Raw genomic sequence first — 23275 nt, 5'->3', positions numbered from 1 at the left:
TATCCTCTCCTCCTCCTCCTCCTCCTTTATGTCCTCTCCTCCTCCTCCTCTCCTTTATGTCCTCTCTCCTCCTCCTCCTTATGTCTCCTCCTTATTCCTCTCCTCTCCTCCTTCCTCCTGCTCCTCCTCCTTTATGTTCCTCCTTATCCTCTCCTGCTCCTCCTCCTTATCCTCTCCTCCTCCTCCTCCTCCTTATCCTCTCCTCCTCCTCCTCCTCCTCCTTTCCTCCTCCTCCTCCTCCTCCTTGCTCCTCCTCCTCCTTATCCTCCTCCTCCTCTTCCTCTTCTCCTTTCTCCTCCTCCTCTCCTCCTCCTCCTCTCCTCCTCCTCCTCTCCTCTCCTCCTCCTCCTCTCTCCTCCTTATTTCCTCCTCCTCCTCCTCCTCCTCTCCTCCTCCTCCTTTATGTTCCTCCTTCCTCTCCTCCTCCTCCTCCTCCTCTCCTTATCCTCTCCTCCTCCTCCTCCTCCTCCTTTCCTTCCTCCTCCTCCTGCTCCTCCCTCCTTTATGTTCCTCCTTATCCTCTCCTCCTCCTCCTCCTCCTTATCCTCTCCTCCTCCTCCTGCTCCTCCTCCTTTATGTTCCTCCTGCTCCTCCTCCTTTATGTTCCTCCTCCTCCTCCTCCTTATCCTCTCCTCCTCCTCCTCCTCCTCCTCCTTTATGTTCCTCCTGCTCCTCCTCCTTTATGTTCCTCCTCCTCCTCCTCGTTATCCTCTCCTCCTCCTCCTCCTGCTCCTCCTCCTTTATGTTCCTCCTGCTCCTCCTCCTTTATGTTCCTCCTCCTCCTCCTCCTTATCCTCTCCTCCTCCTCCTGCTCCTCCTCCTTTATGTTCCTCCTTATCCTCTCCTCCTCCTCCTCCTTTATGTTCCTCCTTATCCTCTCCTGCTCCTCCTCCTTTATGTTCCTCCTTATCCTCTCCTCCTCCTCCTCCTCCTTTATGTTCCCTCCTTATCCTCTCCTGCTCCTCCTCCTCCTTTATGTTCCTCCTTATCCTCTCCTGCTCCTCCTCCTGCTCCTGCTCCTCCTCCTTTATGTTCCTCCTTATCCTCTCCTCCTCCTCCTCCTTTATGTTCCTCCTTATCCTCTCCTGCTCCTCCTCCTTTATGCTCCTCCTCCTGCTCATCCTGCTTTATGCTCCTCCTCCTCCTTATCCTCTCCTGCTCCTGCGCCTCCTCCTTTATGTTCCTCCTCCTCCTCCTTATCCTCTCCTCCTCCTCCTCCTTATCCTCTCCTCCTCCTCCTTCTTATCCTTTACTCCTCCTCCTCCTCCTTTATGTTCCTCCTTTACCTACTACCTTTTCTCTTCTTCTTTTTTTCATTACATCCGTAGCTCCTCCTTCCCCCAATAATATCAGTTGCCTGTCGAACCGCTTATTCTAATATCAGTTGCCTGTCGAACCGCTTATTCTATATATAAATATTTGTCTAATATCACCAATCACATAAAACCAACACATTAGTTAGAACTTGTTGTAAACAATATCATAATTATCTTCCTGGCCCATTGCCTTTGTGATTGCCGAGCCGATAAAACATTTTGTGGAAGTCTAGCTCCCGGCCTCTCGTTATTGACGAGAGCAGACAGATCTCTGATTGTATATAGGCGTACGTCAAATGACACTTAGACAACCTGGCAACTTACCAAAGCACCATCCAAATCAGCTCTTCTGTAAATAAATTTATAGAAATTAAGTAATCCATATCTGTTATGTAGGATCGTTTGGTTCTCCAGTAACTTTACCTCCAGCTATAGATATTCCAAATACACAATATAGGTATTAAGTAAAATAAAAAAATATATATAAATGGTGATTTTTATATTTGCTCTGTTTTGCAATAGATATATAAAGTCTAACAATGATGATAATGATTTAATGCAGCAGAAGAGACACTAAGATAAGCAAACTGGATGAATATATTATCGTTTGCGGGAACATTAGTTTTCTTTAATTAAACAGTTTGGCCTGTCTTTTGTTTGTTTAAAAATCTATGAACCTGTGAGAAAGATGATGTTTGTCTCGAGATTATTATGATTTATTGTGCCTTTATTTCTTTTTGTTTTTCTCAAAGATAATGAAATTTTGTTTCTACAATATTTCTACGATCTTGTAGAGATGTTAAATCTTTACATTCGAACCCTGTGTTACTGATGATTCAGATCAAATTCCTAATACAATTTGTTATTGTCCTATAGGTATTTAGCATTTCTACGACGCCATGGGCATAGTCTACTTTAAATTCTTTTTATATCATGACAAATTGACCTTAAAATATGGAATTTGATAAATATTTTACTGCTCAGTCTTGATTTCATTGTAATATCATAAAAGCTTTGAACTGTGTCCAGAACAAATGTCCTTTGTACCCACCTGCAGGCTTGCTAAACCAAAAAATTTGTTTCTCCTGTGCAGGGAGGAGATTTGCAAAGAATAAGGAATACAAGTGAAAATGTTTTATTTGCATGTTTGTGAACAATGCGACCAATGTTCTGATAACTCCAATTTCCAGAATAATCGCGACGAATGCATCTGTCATTTGTTGTATCAAATTAATCTATCATTGCCTTCCATAAAACTAATATCTGAAAGGCTAAATACATTCTTCCTGGAGTACACTTCAATGCTGGAAGCCGACTTTGTTTTATTGCCAAGCTACACAATTAGCCTAACAGAAAGACAAGCAGCACAACATGGGAATTCAAAGTAACCTAATTGGGGGGTGATAGAAGGCTGTGCTCTTCTAAAGAGACTTTTACTAGGCATGTAAGCCCATCTCTTGATGTGATATACTGTGAACTTTAATGTCATCGCGATCGTAACTTTTCATTTCTCAGACCCTGTGTGTGGATATAAACATGCGTTTGTAACAATGGCGAATTTCATAAGCAAAACTAATTAGCCCCGCAGGGAAATCTTATATTAATTTTAACACAACAGGAAGCCGCTGATTCCTCATGCCACAATAATAATGATATAGGCGGTATTTATTTCCGTTTTCGGTGTTTGTGGCGAGTAAAACGTTTCCACAATGAAAAACACATTCTGTTTGATATAACACTGATATGGTTTACTGTCAGATGGCGTGCTGGTCGTTATTTCATGTTTTATATTTACGCTGTTATATTTCGTGAAGTTGGAAATTCATAGTATCATTAAATGTTTCTGAAACATGTACAGGAATCGGCGTAAATCAGTGTTTACGAAGGGAAAAATGATCGCAGAACTGCTTACATAACCAAAGTCAAATTTACCACAAATATTTTAGTTTAAACAATATTTATTCAAATATATACATACATATACACCAATACATACAGACAGCTAGGATGGAAAAACAAGCTTAGAGATTATATTAATTCCTCTCCTAAAATAAAAGCACGGCGTTTTGACATGGACATATACACAATAACAGAACAACCAGTGAGACAATACATTTATACTTAAGTAGAGATATTCTCTCTCTCTATACATATATATATTTTTGCCGTAGTACATTAATACACAAATATTTTTGGTCATATAGTTTTAAAAGCGCTTACATTGAAAGTGTGTCGAAAGAGAGTACACTCCATTGTTATGCAAAGCATCAAAATACACTCAAGTTACTCAGTATCAATGTACTGACTGTAGGGCGGTGGTTTCACTCCGGATATTACGGCTTACATCAATCTCCTAAATCTGGCATCCATAAATGACCACTGGCTGTAAATAGACGCTAAACAAAACCAAACTCAGTATCCATTGTAATTCATTCTTTTATTCACAAACTTTCCTGATATCTATTTTTGAGCAGAAACTTCTAACTTTATCTCTGAAATTGCAATATTGAAGTATCATTCAATCAAAATTGATGTTTTTATTCGTCAATTAGCGATATACAGTTAGAATGGTTATTGCAAAATAAAACATATCTATGAAATGTATTACCAATTCCGAACAAATATTAGGTATAGCTTTGGAGATGGTTTTTTTTATATTTAATATTGATACATGCATTGTCTCAGAATAAAGCACAATAATTTTTAAAGATTTGGAGGGATTTGCGACACTCATTATAATGAAACAGTGCAATACAAAATTATTGTCTTGTGCAATATAGTGCAAATATACCATTCTTTGTTTTCATCAAACAACGTAAAAGTAAATCGCAAAACCATTTATCAAACACCAATGATATTAAATTCTCTTGTGGAAAACCAAAAATCTGCAAATCAATACCATGCACTTTTCCTATAGTTATGTAATATTGCCCTGTATAAACTGTTGCAAACTTAATAAATTGTTTTCATTTTACATATATCACGGAAACCATTTATTCAAGATCAAAATGAAGCAGCAAGAATAGCTACTGGAATTGTTTATACATGTTCCTGCAGGTGATATGTTGGCTAGATTTTTTTTTCAATTTCAACAATTTTATTGGCATGATGTTGCAGTCAAAAGGATTGAATGACAGGCAAAGCCTACATAATTTACTTCCTTGGGTGGATGTTAGGCTACAATATTTAGAAAATGGATAATTATATAACAACAAAACATAGAAATGGTAACTAGGTTATGTATACATATTACATAAATACATACATTCACACGCACACTATTACACACAATACAAACTAAATATAGATGTAGTGATTTTAAACTAAGGTTCATGTATGTGAAATATAACATATTGATAAGAATGATAAAAACTTAAGTGGTTTGACCAATTGTCCTTAACCATCCTGTCTAATAATGTCTTAACTTAACGGTGTATAATTCGATATATATTTACTAATTACAAGTTAATTAGACATTTTAATGATTAATATGTAATTGTTAAAGTAAAGTTTATTGACACACAAACACTGCATTATTGTTCAACTGGGTTCCATGTAAATCAGGAATTATATTATGTTAGTAAGTTAATGCTACGGTCAGTAGTTTTTGCGATTGTGCATCCCTATAGAAATGTATCAATACTAATGTCATTATGTGTATTATTGTATCTGTTGGTGTTTTGGAAATATTCATCGCTAATATTAATGTAGAGGGGACATTCAATAAAATAATGAGAAACTGTCTCACATGAATCAGAAGCTGGTTTATGGTGGACGTTGAGTTACCTGGGATATAAAGAGGTTTCATAACGAGTGGTTGTTGGATAAGTTACAAAAGACACGAGCTTTAGCGAGTGTGGTTTTTTACTTTTAAAGAATAACTCACTCATGTGAAATAATCGGTATCGAACAAGCCCTCGTTGTGTGACCTGTTTCTACCACAATACGTGGCATTATTCCTTCCGGTCTTTTGATATGTCAGCTATTTCATATTTATTTCTTAAATTTTAATACTGCCCCGTACAAATCGTTTTACATGTATGTACTCCGATTTCTTGTACCAACAAGTAAACACAATTATTTCTCTAATTCAACATTGGAAAATGATAACTTACAATGCAAGTATGGATATAGGCCCATTTTGATTTTCAGTGATGAAAGTTGTTAGATGATAGAATTGTTTTTGTTTTATATTGTTTATATTGTTATATATAAGTTGATTGTTATCCCGAACGGAAGCAAGATTCGGATTTCTGGTTGTCATCCTAACAGAAGAAAGTTCAGAAAAAAATGGAGAAATATGAGAAGATTGCCACATTTTACATCCATAGAATTGTTTTAACTTTTCTTTTTTAAACAAAGATCAATGGTTTTTTTCTCAAACGTTATTTTCCTCCATGTTATGTAAAGAAAATGCATTAATTTTTCAAACGTGATTTAATACTAATAATATTTCCATTTTTTTCTAAAGCTGGAAATCTGCCTTACCATTTCCGTGAGGTATCATTCAACTTTATCGACAGTCAATGTAATCATCACCTCTTTGATCATGTCAACCCCATGCAAATTAAATTAGGGCACCATTTTGTGCCGATGGGAGTTCCTTTATTGGGAGGTTACATCTTACGAGTTCTTTCTTGGAGCTACAGATTATCCTGATCTTGTATTCTAAGATGGTGAGAATCAATCATAGAATGCTTACACAGCTGTTTGATTTATTCGAGATATTATATTTTCTATTGGAATATGGTTATTGTAATCATTCTCTACATTATCCATTAATTGAGTTACATATCTGGTTAATTTAGAATTTAGGATTACCCGTCTGTAATTCCTTATGGGAAAATGGGTTTGGAAGCCCAAGGCTATTCATGGCCAATGACATATTAAAGACAATCATTCGCCATATTCAGAGCGAAATTAATTAAGTTTATCAGATCTATACATGAATGTGATTTTAAAATTATATGTGTAGAATAGCATAACTAAACGATTTGTGTTTTTCACCAAAATGTCAGTTGCAATGAAAAATTCATTTGGGACCAGAATTGGGTACGATATTCAGCTCTAATCGATCACAGATCTTGTCTCACTCTGGCTCATGACCGCTACGTTCAAACATAATCTGACGGATTGTTTATTGCTCTATTGTACAGATGCGAAAGAACTGACTTGTACCTGTTAGCATGCTTCGCATTTCACATAATTATAATTTAGATGCATTTTTTTTAAATTGAATGAGAAAATGATATACTATGTCTGTGGTGCTTTGAGAGTAATTGAATTTAAGGAAGTATGTCTTAAGAGGAAATATCACAACGCGACCCACAACTTTGTGAGATAACTGTCTTGATAAAGCGTCACTGCATTGTAATGAATAATAGGAATCGTGCTTCCTCTGGCGACACTCAGTCACCAACATTTCCATTGTACTACATCTCAATATAGATAGTGTACAATGTCTGTTGTAAATGTTTTTATAAACACGTGAAGAAAGAGATAGTGTTCAATGATATTATCGTCGTGTTTGTAAAACAAATATAGATGGAATAGTGATTTATACATAAAGACAAAATTGCAACTGAACATTAAATTGATTTTCCGCCATATCTTAATTTGTTCTTGGGTCGTTGATGTAAATGTAATCTGTTGTTTTCCGGGACGCAGAATCACGCACCTTGCTTAACTGAAGATATTATCCTTATATTCCGTAATGGTGTTTTTTTTCTGAGGGAGAATTATAGGTTCATTCCTAATATCGATACCCTACTCAACTTAATCTTTCGATAGAATCATAAGAAAGAAACGTTAATCCTTAAATAACTTTAGTTTATTAATATGATTTATTTCAAACAAATTATTTCCATTTCGTAAAATTAATCATAATATGTCAAAAAGTATTCCGCTATATTGAAAATAATGCCAATATTAGCGTGATTGATGAAACGATCTTCATCTTCGTATTGCTTTCCTCAACACTGATATTATTCCCGGCAATAATTAGATATAGTTGGAGTTTAAAATTGGAGCCTGACGCACTTTTACACGTTTTGGTAATTTTGTTCGAATGGATATCGTAATTTGTAAAGGTGCAAACGAATGGTGCAATTACGTTTCTCGAATTTCGTCGCCTCCATGCCATGCATTGTTCCTACGACATTAATCTCTAAGCCTTTTAAAAGCTTGGTGATACATCTTTATCACCAGCTTGATATATGATTTTTACACACCTATGTATTTACAGCTGTCAAATGTTTTACCGAAAGGAAGAAAAATTTTCACATCACCTTTTAAACTGTTCTTTGATTTAAGTGTTCTATAGCTGTTAAAACGATTGCAGATGATTTACGACCAGTTACGTAAAGTAACGTTAATTTCTGTATTAGATTGAGTGCGATATTAAGTGACTATTAATACCAAAGCATCACACATTTTAATGTGATTGAGAAGTCCACTTAATTCGAATAAGTTAATATTTTAAAATATTAATGGACAAAAAAACCTTATCTGTAATCGACAAAAAGAAAACTGACAAGATATTGATCCTATAAAAAAATGGGGCAAGCTTTTTGAATATCGGTCAATGTCTTTCAGTCATTTTAGTTTTCCCCCACAACGTTAAGTTCATGAAAGGTTGTAGATAAGAATAAAATAATCCAATGCCAACCTTATATAAAAATAGGCACTGCACAAGTGCCGCGCTAGGAATCGAACCAGGAAACTCTGGATTACTAATCTGATGTTCAACGTATCGAACTAATAAGAAGTTTTCTACACCCAAGAGGTATATTTCCGCTAGTTTTGACTAGGAATACTTTTCTTTGATGCAACCAAATTTTCGCGCAATATCGATTTTCAATGTTTACACAAAACTGAATTTCTGCATGATCAGTCATTGCTATAACTATATCATACAAGAAATATCATCAGCGGGATCCTATATCAGAGCATAACCTCTTCTATGAAAATCGCTATTATACCATTATCGATTAAATAAGTACCTCTTTAATATCTCAAGTTCAGACCAACAAAAAAGACACTTTTTCTCCATCTTCAAACCGCATTGCCAGTTCCTGTAATACGTCATGTGGCACACAGGGACCTGACACGAAAAATTTTAATCAATAGTATACATATATATATTATAGTATCAAGGGTATGAACTCGGCGGTCGAGAAAAACGGAACTATTTTTTTAAAACCATGATTATTTTAATAAATGGGTTCTATACAACATTGACGGATATCTGACATTAAAGAGAAATGATTTATCTTTCCATTGAGTGCTTGTTGAACAAAATTGGCCAAGTATTGACGAAGTTATGGCTTGATGAATCGGGAAATTAACGTCAAATATGCTAGGTAGACATTTCCCTGTCCGGTCGAAATGTCGTCTCTGCTCTAATGGGTACCTCAAAAACCAAGCCAAAATCACAAAATCTACGCTTGTGGCGCTAAACACTACCCATAACTGTGTTCATCCACAATCTCCTTTGAAGGTTTTATTACCTGTACTTTGTAGAAACTCCATTTAAACATCGTGTAGCTCACTTACTTTAACCGTCACCGCCATGTTCATTTTTCTCTCGGAACGCTCCTCGACTTTACATATTGTGACTACATTATGCAAATTATGTAGCGTTGTGCTTGTGGGTAAACTCGAGAAGCGTTCCGAAAAACAAATGAACATTGCGGTGAGACGGTTAAAGTAACAGAGCTACACGATGTTTAAATGGAGTTTCTACTAAGTACGGTTTTGGCTTGGTTGATGAGGTACCCATTAGAGCCGGGACGTCATTTCGACCGGACATGGAAATGTCTACCTAGCATTTTTTTTCGTAAATTTCCAGATTCATCAAGCCATAACTTCGTCAATACTTGGCCAATTTTGTTCATCAAGCACTCAATGGAAATATAAATTATTTCTCTTTAAGGTAAGATATCCGTCAATGTTGTATAGAACCCATTTATTAAATGAATCACGGTTTAAAAAGATAGGTCCGTTTTTCTAGACCGCCGAGTTCATACCCTTAAGCTTGATACTATAATATATATATATATACTGTTAGTTTTAAAAAAAATCGTGTCTGGCCCCTGTGTCATGGCATAATATTATATACCTTACTAGTCATTTGTGATACAGTCGTTATTTGTTAAAATACAGGTTCCGTTTACTACGGTATAAAAACCTGTTTTCCTTCGTTGAACAATCCAAATTCAAGTTTGTCCGTAGAGTTGTTATTTTCTCTGTGTACGCTTTTACATTCGAGTGACAACCATCAGATAAGTGTCCATCACTGACTCAATCATTACGTCAACTAGAGGGCGGTCCCGATCGGAAACCCTCGAAACCTAGACACCTTTGGGTAAAAACGCTCTGTAAAACATATTGATTAAAAAAAAGCATGTGTCATATCAGCTAAACATTCGGACGACCATGACTGAATCAGGGTCTGGATCATGTAAAGGTTTGTCTGATATCGTGTATAGAGCAATAGATTTTAAATGAAGGCAATCATATTGTTTGGTAGGTGAGGGATATGCCAGTCTATCGTCCTTGGCATCTGATAGTTTTCCCGGAACTGATTCCCTCTCGCTGTACCCACCAGACAATTTATCAGCCATATCGCCTTTTTATATGAGATTTAAAAGTGTTTCTATATTTTTGTGACGGGTCATCTTCCTTTACGGAAGGTCTAGTAAGGATTTATATTGCATGGACTCCAGGGGGGCATCATAAACATACCCGGACTATTTTTTATTGAAGAAAATAACCTGATATAGCCAAATGTGTACTATCTATATGTTTTGCATATTTCATTCAATTTTGTTTCGTATTCATCACTTTGTTATTCGGTATATGATATTAGTTTGAGGTCTAATGGATATTGATGCTACATATTCTCACACTTATATTACTGTACGTAAACAGAATCGTATAGCACTGTCTAAAATGGATAAGCTAAAACTTGCAACAAATAAAGAATAAAATCGAAATGCAGTCCCATCTGACTGGTTAAAATATATGTTATTGTATTGTATATATTACTCCAAGCAAATATCTTAATTTTCACAAAAAGGAAAACAAAAAGCATAGAAATTAAAATGAAATAAAGATAAAAAAAAAATGAAAAGTAAAACCAAGTTTTCAACTAACAGTATTAAATAGACACACCAGAGACAGATCAGTAAATTTTCTAAAAGGTTTGGCTATTGTCATGTTTGTATTCGGCAGCTACAACTGATAGTTTGCCAAAGATATTTAGTAGCTATATCCGTTGTATATTTCATAAAATGCTTTCTATTTATAAAAATGCAACACAATTGTTCATACATTTTGTCATTCGGTACATAATATGATACTGTTTCGAGGTATAATATATATCAAAATTACATCTAATTAACCATATGTAAACGTAAATACATAGAGCTGTCTAAAAGGAAAAAACACCAGATAATTGTTAATTTGTCAATATTTGACATAAAATTAAATAAATAAATTAATAGTGAAACCATAAGCTAAACTTTATGTAAACTCGAAGAAAAAATCACTCACAGCAAAGTCACCAAGACAACACATAGTGAACAAACAGATTCCAATCCCTACTGACTGGATACTGTTAAGTTACAACAAAAAATAGAATACTTCTGTATGTATTATACACTAAGCACGAATATTAGTTTTCAAAACGAGTATAAAAAGGCATAAAATTAAAACAAGCATGGCCTCTTGAGAATTTAAACAATAAATGGATATTCAACTGGCGGTAGTCAATAGATATCACAGACACACCTCTCTAAATGTACTTAAAGTGTTTGGCTATTGTCATTTTTATATTCTGCAGAAACAACTAAATTGATCAATTTGCCTCTACCAGAGATACGCGTGCAATACTGGGATTACAAAAAACTAGGTAATACTTTGTTCTAATGAGAAACTCAATTTCGCTATGTGCTTCTATTGGGACATATTAAGTGGTATAAATGACACCAATTTTCGTCGTACCCTTCTCTCTTTGTTTTCTAGATGGCATTTACTTTGTATACTTCGTTGTATTGACTGAAAGTTATGTTTCATGTTTATCAATCTTATACAAAACACTTCAAGCTGCTTGCTACTTAGAAGTACAAGATTTCTTTGTTGTTCTGTGTTACGTGTATCTGTTACGTGTTGAAGCCAGATAATTTTTTCTCAAAACTATGGCAAACCTTTGTCATTTTTATTAGTGATATCTGCCGTAATTTTCATGCACAATCAAGAAGAGCTTTTAACATGTTAGCAATATGTTGAGAATTACAGTAGGTACAGTGCATAAGTATATAAAATAAGAGTTGATAATGATTTTTGACAATAATGCAACAAATAATTATACAGTATTTATATTTACAGTGCAGTGAAACGAATACCACGGTCAGACAATTACATTGTGGTCAACAATTTCATTTCACATGTTTATTATGTAATCATTAAGTGTTTTCTATAAGTATGTTTGTATCTAAACCTGCATTAGGCATTGAAAGAAGAGTTTCTCCGTGAATAAATTCTATGTTGTATCTTATAAGACATCATTGTGTGTCCATTTGAATGATTTTCACAGCTTATCAAGCTTGGTGGTTTTCAACAGAAAACTGAGCATGTCAAATATTTAGTCCAGTTATGACACATATAAAGGAGAGTTAATTTTGTTACTGTTACTAAAATCTTGTCTCTGTCTTTAACAAAGCACCTAAAGATCTTTCGCCGCATTGACGAAGGGGATAACAGCCGAGGGCTGACAAATAGAAATATTCACCTCATACCGGAGACAATATAACTGTAACAGATCGCTATTTTAAATAGGTTTGCATTTAAACTCAAAACACCACTGTAGCTTTGGGTTTGATCAATCCTTTGTAACCGACACTGCCTGTTGAAAATCAGATGAAAAAAATTAAGGCTAATTGGATAAATTTATTATGCATTCATCTAAACTGAAATCTCAAATGCAAATTCCGTTTTTTATAAATACATTTAAAACGTTTAACCATTTATCATGCCCACTAAAGGGTAGAGTGCCCCCAGAAACCAGCTAACCTAGATAATGAAAATTGATATTTTATTGCATTGCATTGTTATATAAACTTTTTTGTGATATAGTGAAAACATTTTCTTGTAAGCATCAACAGATACCACATAGGTTTAAAATATTGGAGTAGTTGAAAGATAAAAGCAAGTGTTTCTCCTGAAAACAACTGATCTGAATGAATCCTTGATAAGCTGTGTTGTATCTTAAAGACAGAGACAAGCCTTTCAGCCAATTAACGTTGCATACAGTATACACACCACAAAACCAGGACTAACATGCACGTCCGTTTACATTTTATTACCTCCCGACCAGGAAGAGTTCTGTAATCCCAATGCACATTGATAAGGCCTGGAAGCTTTCAATTCTACTCTTATCCTTGGTTTCATGAGTTAACTACATTGGAAATAGGTTTACGACCATAAAGTTGGTTTAGTATCCCAAGTGCACCCCTCTTTTCTGTTGCAAAGGTTACGGATCTATCCTCAGTGACTGTGACGCTAACTTGTGTCCCAGGAGGACCGATAACCATGGTTACTATCCTAGTGTTGTGATGGTAACGTGACCCAGCGTCCCGTAGGCAGCGACAACACGATAAGGGCCCATCATATCTGCATCTGCTGTCAATAGGACACGGCCACTATTCCTTGAATGTCAACGATTAGGGAAATACTGGCCCTGCTTTGTGTTACGATGCAATCAAATGAATTAGTTGATACAAATTTGAGTTTTGGTTGTAACTAAATAAGAAATACAAACGTGATCAATGTTATTTAGATTGTTAGAATACGGACGACTCGTCACGTTGTGGGCGATCATGTGCTCATTGTAACGGATTTTTTTAACAAGAATGGCATTGGCAACTTGTTAATAAGTCTTCACAGAATAGGAAATAACTTAATTGCGAGGAAGCTTAATCACTTGGAAACAAACGAACATAGACGTCCATATTTTGTCGAAAGTGAAGCAAACGACCAAGGACGAAGTACTGCGGCTATCGGTACTTATGAAATCTTATGACTATTGCAAACATTTGATTGGTTGATTTAAAGTTTGATAAATCTTTTTTAAAGAAGTTTCTATCGCAATCAAATGTTTTCATACATATATTTTGTATATCGATTTTGTACTTAAAACTCACTTCCAATAGAGGCAATGTACTTATCAAATGTGTCAAATATCATTCGTATTTTGGCTGGATATACACAATAGGGAGCTATTGGTGCATTCGATTAGGATGTTATCGTCACTGGTACCTTTAAAGGATGTTTATGCTATATTTCAGAAAACCATGAACATCAAAACTATATCTTTAAACGCTTATTCAAATGAAATATGATACAGCATCTTTCAAAATTAAAGTATTTTCTTTTGAAGCCCCCTCCTCCGGAGAATCAGATATTTCCCTAGCGCATTTCCACAGCCAAGCTAAGGAATATCAAACTAGTAGTATTATGCCATTGTTCTGTACTCTATCACCTTCTTTCAGACCAATACCATTACTTCTTCTCATAAAAAATGTTTTAACTAAAACAGCATGTACGGTAACAAAACAAATAGAATTTTCATGGCGGGCATACTTTCAAACAACGTGTCGTAAAACTTAATATATTGTTAATCTCGTGACCTTCTTCGACAATTTATCGGCATTCGGAGCGCGATATTTCATACTAAAGATTTTTTCAATTGGATTTAAAAGACCTTGCCGGTAGTAGAATTGAATGATATGACAAAACAATAAAAAGCGTAGGCAACCAGATTGCTCGTGCTTTATTATGTCATTAAGACACAACATTTCCAAGGTTTTGTTTTATTTTTAGTTGTTCTTGTTTTTTATTCCCTTGTGTTGTTTTTTTTTCAAAATGAAAAGAACTGGTATTTTTTTAATTATTTTTAATAACCAAATATTGATTTAAAATGTGTCTAGAATATTCTCCTTTTCAATGTTATTTCTGATCTGTTCTGGATAAAAGTTGCAAATCCATATTCACAATCATTCACACGTACTTCATGGTATATGTCGATATCGATATAATTTTCATATCATTTGAGTTTTAACGATTATGTCTGAACTAGTTTGAATGACATTATTATACAGTTAATACCATCTTAGCTAAAACTGTTTCCACGTCATAACGGAGATAAATAAAACCTAGAAATGTCGCCCAGTGTGTATCAGGCGTACACACTGTCGTATTAATGCGTTTTCCTACATAACAATACATATAAACAATGGTGATATTTACTGATAACCGAGATAAAAGTATTGATCCAATTTGAAACACTCCTTGAAAATACCTGATGTGTTGATAGCGAAGCATGTCTTGGATATTTCGTGCTTTCAATTCACAAAATAATTTGATACTTTTCAAAAAAGAATGTATACACACAATTTAATTTTAAATACGCAGTACCATTTTGTTAGAACCATGCGTATCTGAAGGTTATGGGCGATCCCAGTGCTATACTAAATTAAGATTAAATCCTGATTAAGTTACGACTTAGATAGAGCTACCTAATTTTTTCGCATTGGCAGATGACATTTATTCCTCGTAATATAGGTTTTTATTTTGGCTCATGTAATAAAAAAATAATGAAAACAATATATTTCATACCTGCAATAAAATAACACATCTTTATTCTATGCGGAGATTTTTTCCATCGTATATCGTAAGATAACAAAGTATTATAGCACTAACCTGACCTTGAACCTTCGATGGCGATCATTAAAGCACGTATTTTTTTAAATGTTAATTATTTGTGACAAGGACAACGTCTTCCCATCCTTGTCCCATCTGGGGATTTCCCCGACATGCAAAATTATATTAATGAGGATGTCGGGGCCAACAATTAAATTAGGAATTCCAATGGAATTTGCGAGTGATGAAATACCAAAGCATTGCTTCCGTCTTAAGAAAAATGGCCGTGTACGATACTGTGTTTGGGGAGGGACTGTTCACACAACACAGAAGTGGCTATCAATTAAAACCTTAGTTAATAAGTATAAATGACGATATTATATAATTATAACGTTTTAATTAGGTAATTATCGTTTACAACCAATTAGTGTAATGCTCATTTCCTTTCGTTCTAATTATAAATTATAACTCAAACAATTGGAAAAAAAATTCTCTTAACGAGTAAATACTACCAAAAATGGCAAGATTTAAGCAATTTCCTTAATACTAAAAACCATCTTTCTTTCGCGGTTACTAAATTTCGCGAGCTCCATATCATTTTTTTCAAATGTCGCGGATTTAAAATTGAATTGGGATATATTTGAATTTAATTGTGTAAGAATTATCTTAGAAATCAATTAGCGGAGATAAACGTTCACGAATTTACCTTGATCGCAAAATTCGCGAAAATAAATCGCACGCGAAAATAAGTTGGTTTACAGTATTGTGGACTTGGTCCATCTTTCAAAAACCACCTATCAAATATTTAGTGAGTGTCACTTTTTTATGTCTATTTCAGTCCATAATTTCCAACTACTCGGATTGTCTATGTACTGTAACTGTCAGACTTGTAAAAAGGTTTTAGATCTCAAGCCTTTAAATTTAAATGTTTAAATAGCTCGGTTTTCACAAATGACACCCATTAAATAACGGCACCGCTTTCTACAGCTCAAGTGAAACTATTACAGTGTAGTCAACAATGACTCGATGTTAAAGAAGGCGAGACACTTAACTAGTAGGAAACGCCGCGCAGGGACAGTCCTTGGCAATGGATTCGACCGATCGCTTTTGAATATAACTTCCTGTTCGGATAATATTATGCTTTACTTCTGTATTAAACAACATAATGTTCATATAACATTTCAACTGCGGTATGTATAGCGCGTTTGTTGTTTATTCTAAGCTTTTTTCAATTCAAATTGTTTTTATTTTCATAATCGTTTAGTATCAATAACATTTTCAAAAATTCGTTGGCAGCTAACATTAATCATTAGCAGATACGGCCAATGACTTCCAATGACGTGACAATATGAAAACAATACAAAAAAATAAAGTCATACTAATCACAAACACGGAAATTGTCTTGACAATAAGACATTGCAGGGCAAATTCAATATTTGAATATTGCAAGAATCTGACAGACTCTCTTTTGTATTGTTATTATTTGCCTAGTCTATGCATAACTTAGAATCTGTGCACAAACATGATAAAAAGCAAAATGACTCTAAATAAAAAAAATTGAACTCAGTGAAAAAAGGCAAAATATAAATAGAAAATCTGCACAGTTTTGGTGAATCTTTCATTATAAAAATATTATAGAACCATGCACCGGTAAAGTCGTTTTGTTTCTTCGGCAACGCCAACGAGAATATTTGATAAAAAAAGAAACCACGATGTAAAAACCACGATGTATATCTAAAAAAAACGAAAGATCTTCGCTTTTGAACAAGAAATAGACATTGCTTCTAAAAATCACTAATAAATGATTTCTTATATTTATCAACAAGTATTTTTTTCTGTTATCCATATATCGCTGTCATAAGAATTAAACTTGATGTGGATTCATACTTTAAAAAATATAAATCTTGGTTTCTGTAAAATAGAATGCATCACCACTATTTGCATATACCTGTAACCCACGGAACACACATTTTACGTATGATTATATTGCGGAGTTCAGACAGAATAAATCAAACAAATTTCATTTCGTCTCTACGTCGCTGCATTCATACACCAATTGTTCTAACATGAAAAAGTAAAACGCTCCAACAAATTTGAATCATTAAAATCACTCATTCATATCAATAAAACGTCAAAGTAAAAAGGAACGTGACATTTATACTGTTCCGAAGTATGCCAAACCTTTATTGCTGTCGATGTGCCAATTGTACAACAAAACCTATCAACAGCCGCGCTAAAGAGCTTGAGATCAGAGAAGTCTCCGGCTTGGAAGATGTGAAACAGTTATTTATTGCTAAGTAAGGAGAAATGTGGATTAAATGGTCTTATTGGGTCCCAGCGGGACGTCTGCCCCTAAATGGACCCGGAATGTTTCTGATGGAATTGTCACTGCAATCATAAGACCATTATAAATCATGCCATTAGGCCTGCCCGCCAGCTTGACCTCTTTATACATCCGGGGTTCCTGAAGCTCATCCGGGGTCTAGGAGAATCAGCTTCCGCTTGCGAGCGTGTAAAAGCAATAACAGCATAAACCATATCTGACATGAAGGTCTTCATCAGTAAAGCATTTGCAGTGCTACACCAATATGATGCTTTTCTAATGGTATTCGGAAGTGGCAGAGATAACATTTGAATCTGCCATAATTTCCGCAAACATATTGATAAAGCATGTTTGTTGCATATATAATTCATTGTTATTTGTCTGAGTCTATATGTGAAAAGGAGAGATAATTCACAGGTAGTCGCCAAACTGACATTTCATAAGGAAACATAACTATTAGATATTAATATATGCAGATTGATAGACGGACATTTGAAAACGCTGGCGCCATTTTATGGCTTCCAATTTCTCTGTAACAAATATTGAAAATGTCCTCGATCATCTGGTACCACAGAGGAATATGATAACCTCTCATCAAGCATGAGATGAACTTTTGAGAAGCAAGTATACCCCATCAACTGTTATTTCCTATCATTTGTGATATTTAGAAATACAAGGATGGAAAAAATACCTTGTACTGAGCCTGGATACTTGATACATATTGAAAAGTTTCATAGGAAATGATTTTGAGAATAATTTTGATTTTTTTTTTGTAACTCAATAAATCATGCGCCTATAGAAATGTTTTACAGTGTATGAAGCAATTGGCTCTTTAAGAAATCAACAACACTAGGGTATAACATTGATTGCGGCTAATGTGAGTTCATATTAAAACTTAGGTCTAAGGCAACGCTTTTGTCCTCTGGTTCAGCATATCATATTCAACCCTAAACTCTGTCAAAACATTGTAGAACAATTTAAATACGTTATGCACAAACCAGTAGGTATCTATATATGGCGTTAGAATTGTAGCTGTTGCTCCTATTTAGTGACTAAATTTAGGATCTTATCTTTTCTTTTCTTCCTAATTTGACTTTATTCTTCCTAACGTATCCCTCAACATCACCTCACTTTTGGCTTTCAGTTGAACGTTCACCTCTGTGAGGTAGGCTCTGCGTTCTGTCCCCTGGCCGAGGTTTCTGCTCCAGCTTAGCGCTCAGTTTATACAGGGAGTAAGACAATTGGTTTCGCCGTTGTCAGTATAATGTGATAATGTGATGTTTTGCTTGGTGTCTCCGATATTATGTTTCAGTGATACAGCACTATAAAAAGGTTAATAGTTCCACCATACGATAAGACACAACACGAATATACCGCAGTCTCCCAAAACACGCACCGCACACTTCATACGCGCTACAAACCACATACATGGGAGGCCGTCCTTACATGATCTTGGCTATGAATAGGACGTTAATTAATCAAACAAACAAATCATTAATACTCCTACAGTTTTAGTGGTAGATGTTTTAATTTGTGATGACATTAAGTTCCAAAGTAAAATTAAGGTAGAATTCAATGATAATTGTTTTCATGTTACAGACATACGAACAAAGGGGTTTCCGGGGTCGGGACGATGCAGATGATTTTGATGACCTAGGGTCCGGGGGAAGAAGGCCACCAAGGTGCTGTAATGGAACGCTGGGGTACGCCTCGGACCGACCTGACAAAATGCCATGTGCCTCCATGTTATGCTGTGATGAGAATGAATCTGTAGCTGCCATTCCCATCAACGCTGCTCTTAATTTCGTATTTCGTTGTACGGTAGGTAAAGCTGTTCTTTGTTTTCGTATTTCGTTTTACTGTAGTTAAAGTAATCTCTCCCAGGGTTCATTGCGGTTTCCACAGTCATTTGAAGACCGTAATGCACTCTATGAGAGACTGTAGTTAAAGTTGCTATTAATTTCGCATTTCCATATACGGTAGGTAAAGCTGTTATTTATTTTCATATTTCGATGTTCTGTAGCTAAAGCTCCACTTGTTTTCGTATGTCATTGTACTGTAGCTGAAGCTGCTATAAATTTCGTATTTCGTTGTTCAGATAAGTTGTTATCAACTATGTATCATGATCTCCAATTTTTGTAACTTTTGTAGGTAGGTATAATTGTCATTCATCTTTTAGACTTACATGGTAACTAACGATTCAACAACTTTATACTCCTTTGTTCAATAGGACAGGTTGCCGTTAATTTTTCAATGACCGGATAACGTTTCTATTTAGCTAATTAAATCGCATCAATCAACACAGCGGTGTATGCAACGAATAATGTTAACGATGATCTCCTTACTTGGTAACTCATACATACGAGAGAAAGACGGATTTTAAGTTTACAACTTGTGTGTAATCCCATTTGTGTATAACGTGCAAATAAAATATGTTTATATCAATGTACATCCCGACCACATAAGGTTAAAACTATTCTTCTGAATGTTTCTTTTAACAAACGAGAAGTAAAACTAAAATTTGTTATTTAGATGGAATACATTGTTCTGTCTGTTCTTTGTTAGCCGTATTGTGCCCCCTGATATGCCCATGCATTAGATCTGAAGTGATAAAGCGAAGATATCTGTTCTCTTAGCAAATAAAAAGTCGTTGAAATATTAATCTATCTCATGGAATGGGAACATGACAAGTGAATGTCAAACTGGCAGATAATGTAGATTAAGTAAAGATTATTTAACAAATTAATGCTTCCAAAATACACTTATTTATATGTTATTTTATTGGTTTTGGCAACTGAGTTGAAATCATATTCCGACAAAAATATACATGACAAATGGAACACTCCTAGCTGATTACGGGGTCGGTGCTGATGCGTGCATTGTAAAAGAGAAATTAGTTAATGTACTTTTACTACCAATACAAAAATCAATATTTGTTACTGATGTAAGGATTTATTTGACAGTAACTACCCGTTACTGTAGCACAGATTCCTAGTAGATTACAAGATTTGTAGATGTCAGTGTCAATTCCATTTGAAAACGCAGACGCCAAAATAAAGCAAATATCATTTGATTATGAAAGCTATTTCGTAACCAATATCGTTCCAGCTGGAGCTCATTATTAAATGGAAAACAAGTGTATGACGCAGCGATAAAGTAAATTATCAATATCGCTATGTCTACTGCACTCATTGTTGTCCCAGGAAAGGGAGAAGGTGGCATGATTATATAATATATCAATATATACATGTATCAAGTATCACTCATGACCCGTGACTTAAGACCAGAATATACAGGTGTATTAACATGGATTAGAGCTAGCCACCAAATATTAGTTATGCTACACAGAGGCCTGCGTACTTGTAACCAGTCGTCATGCATTATTGCTACACAACTGCTTAACACCCCGGAAAGTTTTATATAAACCCGCAAACATTTCTGACAGTCCAATATCGACCATTGCTCAATTGTTTGTCGGGGAAAATAGCATTGTGCAAGAATGTGTTAGTAGTAGTTTCGTCATAAATCTTTGAAGCCATACGATTCTTAGAGGACAGCTTATGTCCTAGACTGGCCACCAGACCCAAAGTTGCTGAGAAGACTTTCTCAGCAGAGTTCTTTACTAGATTACCTCCCCCTAGTTTAAAACTCTAGAATCAGGCATGTAGTAGATACAAAAATAATCAAGCCAAATTCTATTGATTTTTTTTAATATTCTAGAGACTTGTGACCAGTCTACTCATGTCCTAGTGCCTGGCGAGAAAAAAGTTTGCTGATTTTATTATATTACCATGTATTCAACCATATTTATAAGGATTGTACAACAACAGGAAAATCAAATCGCTGAAGAGATTTAAGCACTAATCGCTGAAGAGATTTAAGCACTATTACATATTTCAACGTGTGTAAAACATTGAGAAACAATATAAGAAATAGGTCTTAAGTTATATATGCATTATCCTAATTCGCACTTATAAATAACAGAAACCGTAAACTTCCTATGGGTCAGAAATTATTACATCTTTTGAAACTAGAAGTCTGTATAAACTATTACATTAAAGGAATGTGCGGAAAATGACACCAACACAAATGCAACTTAATAGCCTGGCCTGAGTGGTGAGAATAGACCAGTCATCTGTCCCATTACATATGGGATATCACCTCACAGAAAAACCTGCCTTAATGTCCGTAATATAAACCATTCTGACGGTTTTATTTAGTATTTCCGGTAAAATCTCCCCAACGTAATGGAGTCAGCCCACGACGTCTGGCGCGTCACTGTTGTTGCTAGGATACCATCCCGCAGTGTACTGTTCTCATTTAACACGTATTGTTCTCTAATTTTATATAGATCCCGATAGGGAAAACCAGTTGTAGTGCGTGTGACGTCAGAATATCAAGGCTTAATTATCCAAGAAATGTCTGAATAGGAATTGCGTGAAGATGAAATGCCTTTTTTTCTTTGCCTTTTCTCCCAGTAACTCAAATGGATACAGTTTCATCTGACTTTTTTTAATTCTTTTGTGGATTTTTATGACTTGTAATTCAACTTAAATGGATTGAGATATCTTTGGTCAAACATGCCAAAAATCGTCATTTGAGATTCCAAAACAAAATCTTAGAAGCGAAACAGATCAGCTAGTTTTAATTAACCAATAATTCATACAATTTGGTAGTAAAATCATATCATTTTTTTCGAATGCCAATATCCATAAGTTTTGCGCGACATGTATTTAAACAAATCTGAGTACATGTAAAATGACAATAAATATATCAATATATTCCCCCACCCCCCTACTAACCAGATATTTTTGTGTGTTACAGACAAACCAGCATGTAACTAAATGTGCTAACCAAGGCGACGTCGTGTTCACCACAAACAAGACGGACATGATATACGGCCCGCGGTTCTGTTGTCAAGGCTTCAAATTTAATGTCACAGCAAACTCTATGGACTCCGCCTTACAGATAACGTGTGTACGAACTTAGAAAAGGACTAATACGTTTATAATGATTGGCAATACTTCTAACATTGTGTGACGTTATGTATTCATAAAGAAACGTCATCCTCTGTCAGGGAAGCATGCAATGGCCGCACACATACATCAAAGTGATGAATGAAATCAATATTATCGTCAGAAGAGAGGCAACTCTTTCAATATTCCTGCTAATCAACTTTTTCGAATAAAGAGGAATAACTCCGACAAGAACTCAATGAATATCCTATTGAAGTCTGATTATCACCGAAAGGTATTTTTTGAGAATGAAATAATGCCGTCAAAGCACGTACAGGCAAGCTGTAAAGCAATTACATTATTGTATCTATATTTGCATGATTCGATCACCAAAGATAATTATCAACTTTCCCTTGGACCATTCACTCAACCATGACCATTTTGTACAATATCCAGATTTAAATGTTAGCGCTGGTGATTAACTGATTATCACCGTAATTGGTGTTTAGGGTTTCTTTCATAAAACAATCAAATCACGATCTTGTCCACTTTATTCCATAGCTATGGAACAAGATAAGTTTATACTGTAAATCAACTCTCTTTCGTGGCTATTAAATTTCCCGATTTCCATTACAAAACAAGTTTGCGGGCATAAAAAATCAATGGAATTTTCTATCGATATAAAAGGTGAAGAATTTATTTCGCGGAGATAAACTTTCGCGAATTCATTTAGGTCGGGAAATTAGCGAAAGTAAATCCAACGCGAAAATAATGTTTTTACTGTAATTTATCTGTCAGTACGCACACTGACCTATCATTCGCTGTGACTTCATGTCATATTTCAATGTACATATCAACATGAACGAGAGGTCAATGTGTTTAATGGAAATAGCAGCGTATCACATACAACATTAATTAATTTCCATCAGTATGTGCTCGCGTACAGGCGAATGTCTTTTTCTGTATCATACTTCGTGGAG

General features: G+C 35.1%; 2 protein-coding genes across 2 annotated transcripts in view; one reads left to right on the top strand and one right to left on the bottom strand.

The window, feature by feature from the left end:
- The window catches only part of LOC138310731 (uncharacterized), a 59297-nt gene extending 36250 nt beyond the window's left edge, over window positions 1–23047 (top strand). Inside the window, exons 2-3 of the mRNA XM_069252073.1 lie at window positions 18940–19161; window positions 22165–23047. Coding sequence (XP_069108174.1) covers window positions 18940–19161; window positions 22165–22329 — 387 coding nt within the window. The 3' untranslated portion in view covers window positions 22330–23047. The remainder of the gene's footprint in view (window positions 1–18939; window positions 19162–22164) is intronic.
- Window positions 79–1121, bottom strand: LOC138308362 (high mobility group nucleosome-binding domain-containing protein 5-like). The gene is made up of 3 exons (XM_069249358.1): window positions 885–1121; window positions 671–853; window positions 79–192 (listed from the first exon to the last, which is right to left on the bottom strand). The coding sequence occupies exons 1-3, from the start codon at window positions 1119–1121 to the stop codon at window positions 79–81; spliced, it is 534 nt and encodes a 177-aa protein (XP_069105459.1).
- Window positions 23048–23275: the final 228 nt, after the last annotated feature.

This window comes from Argopecten irradians, chromosome 1 (assembly GCF_041381155.1).
Source record: "Argopecten irradians isolate NY chromosome 1, Ai_NY, whole genome shotgun sequence".
NCBI lineage: Eukaryota > Metazoa > Mollusca > Bivalvia > Pectinida > Pectinidae > Argopecten > Argopecten irradians.
This window is presented reverse-complemented; position numbering and strand designations above follow the sequence as displayed.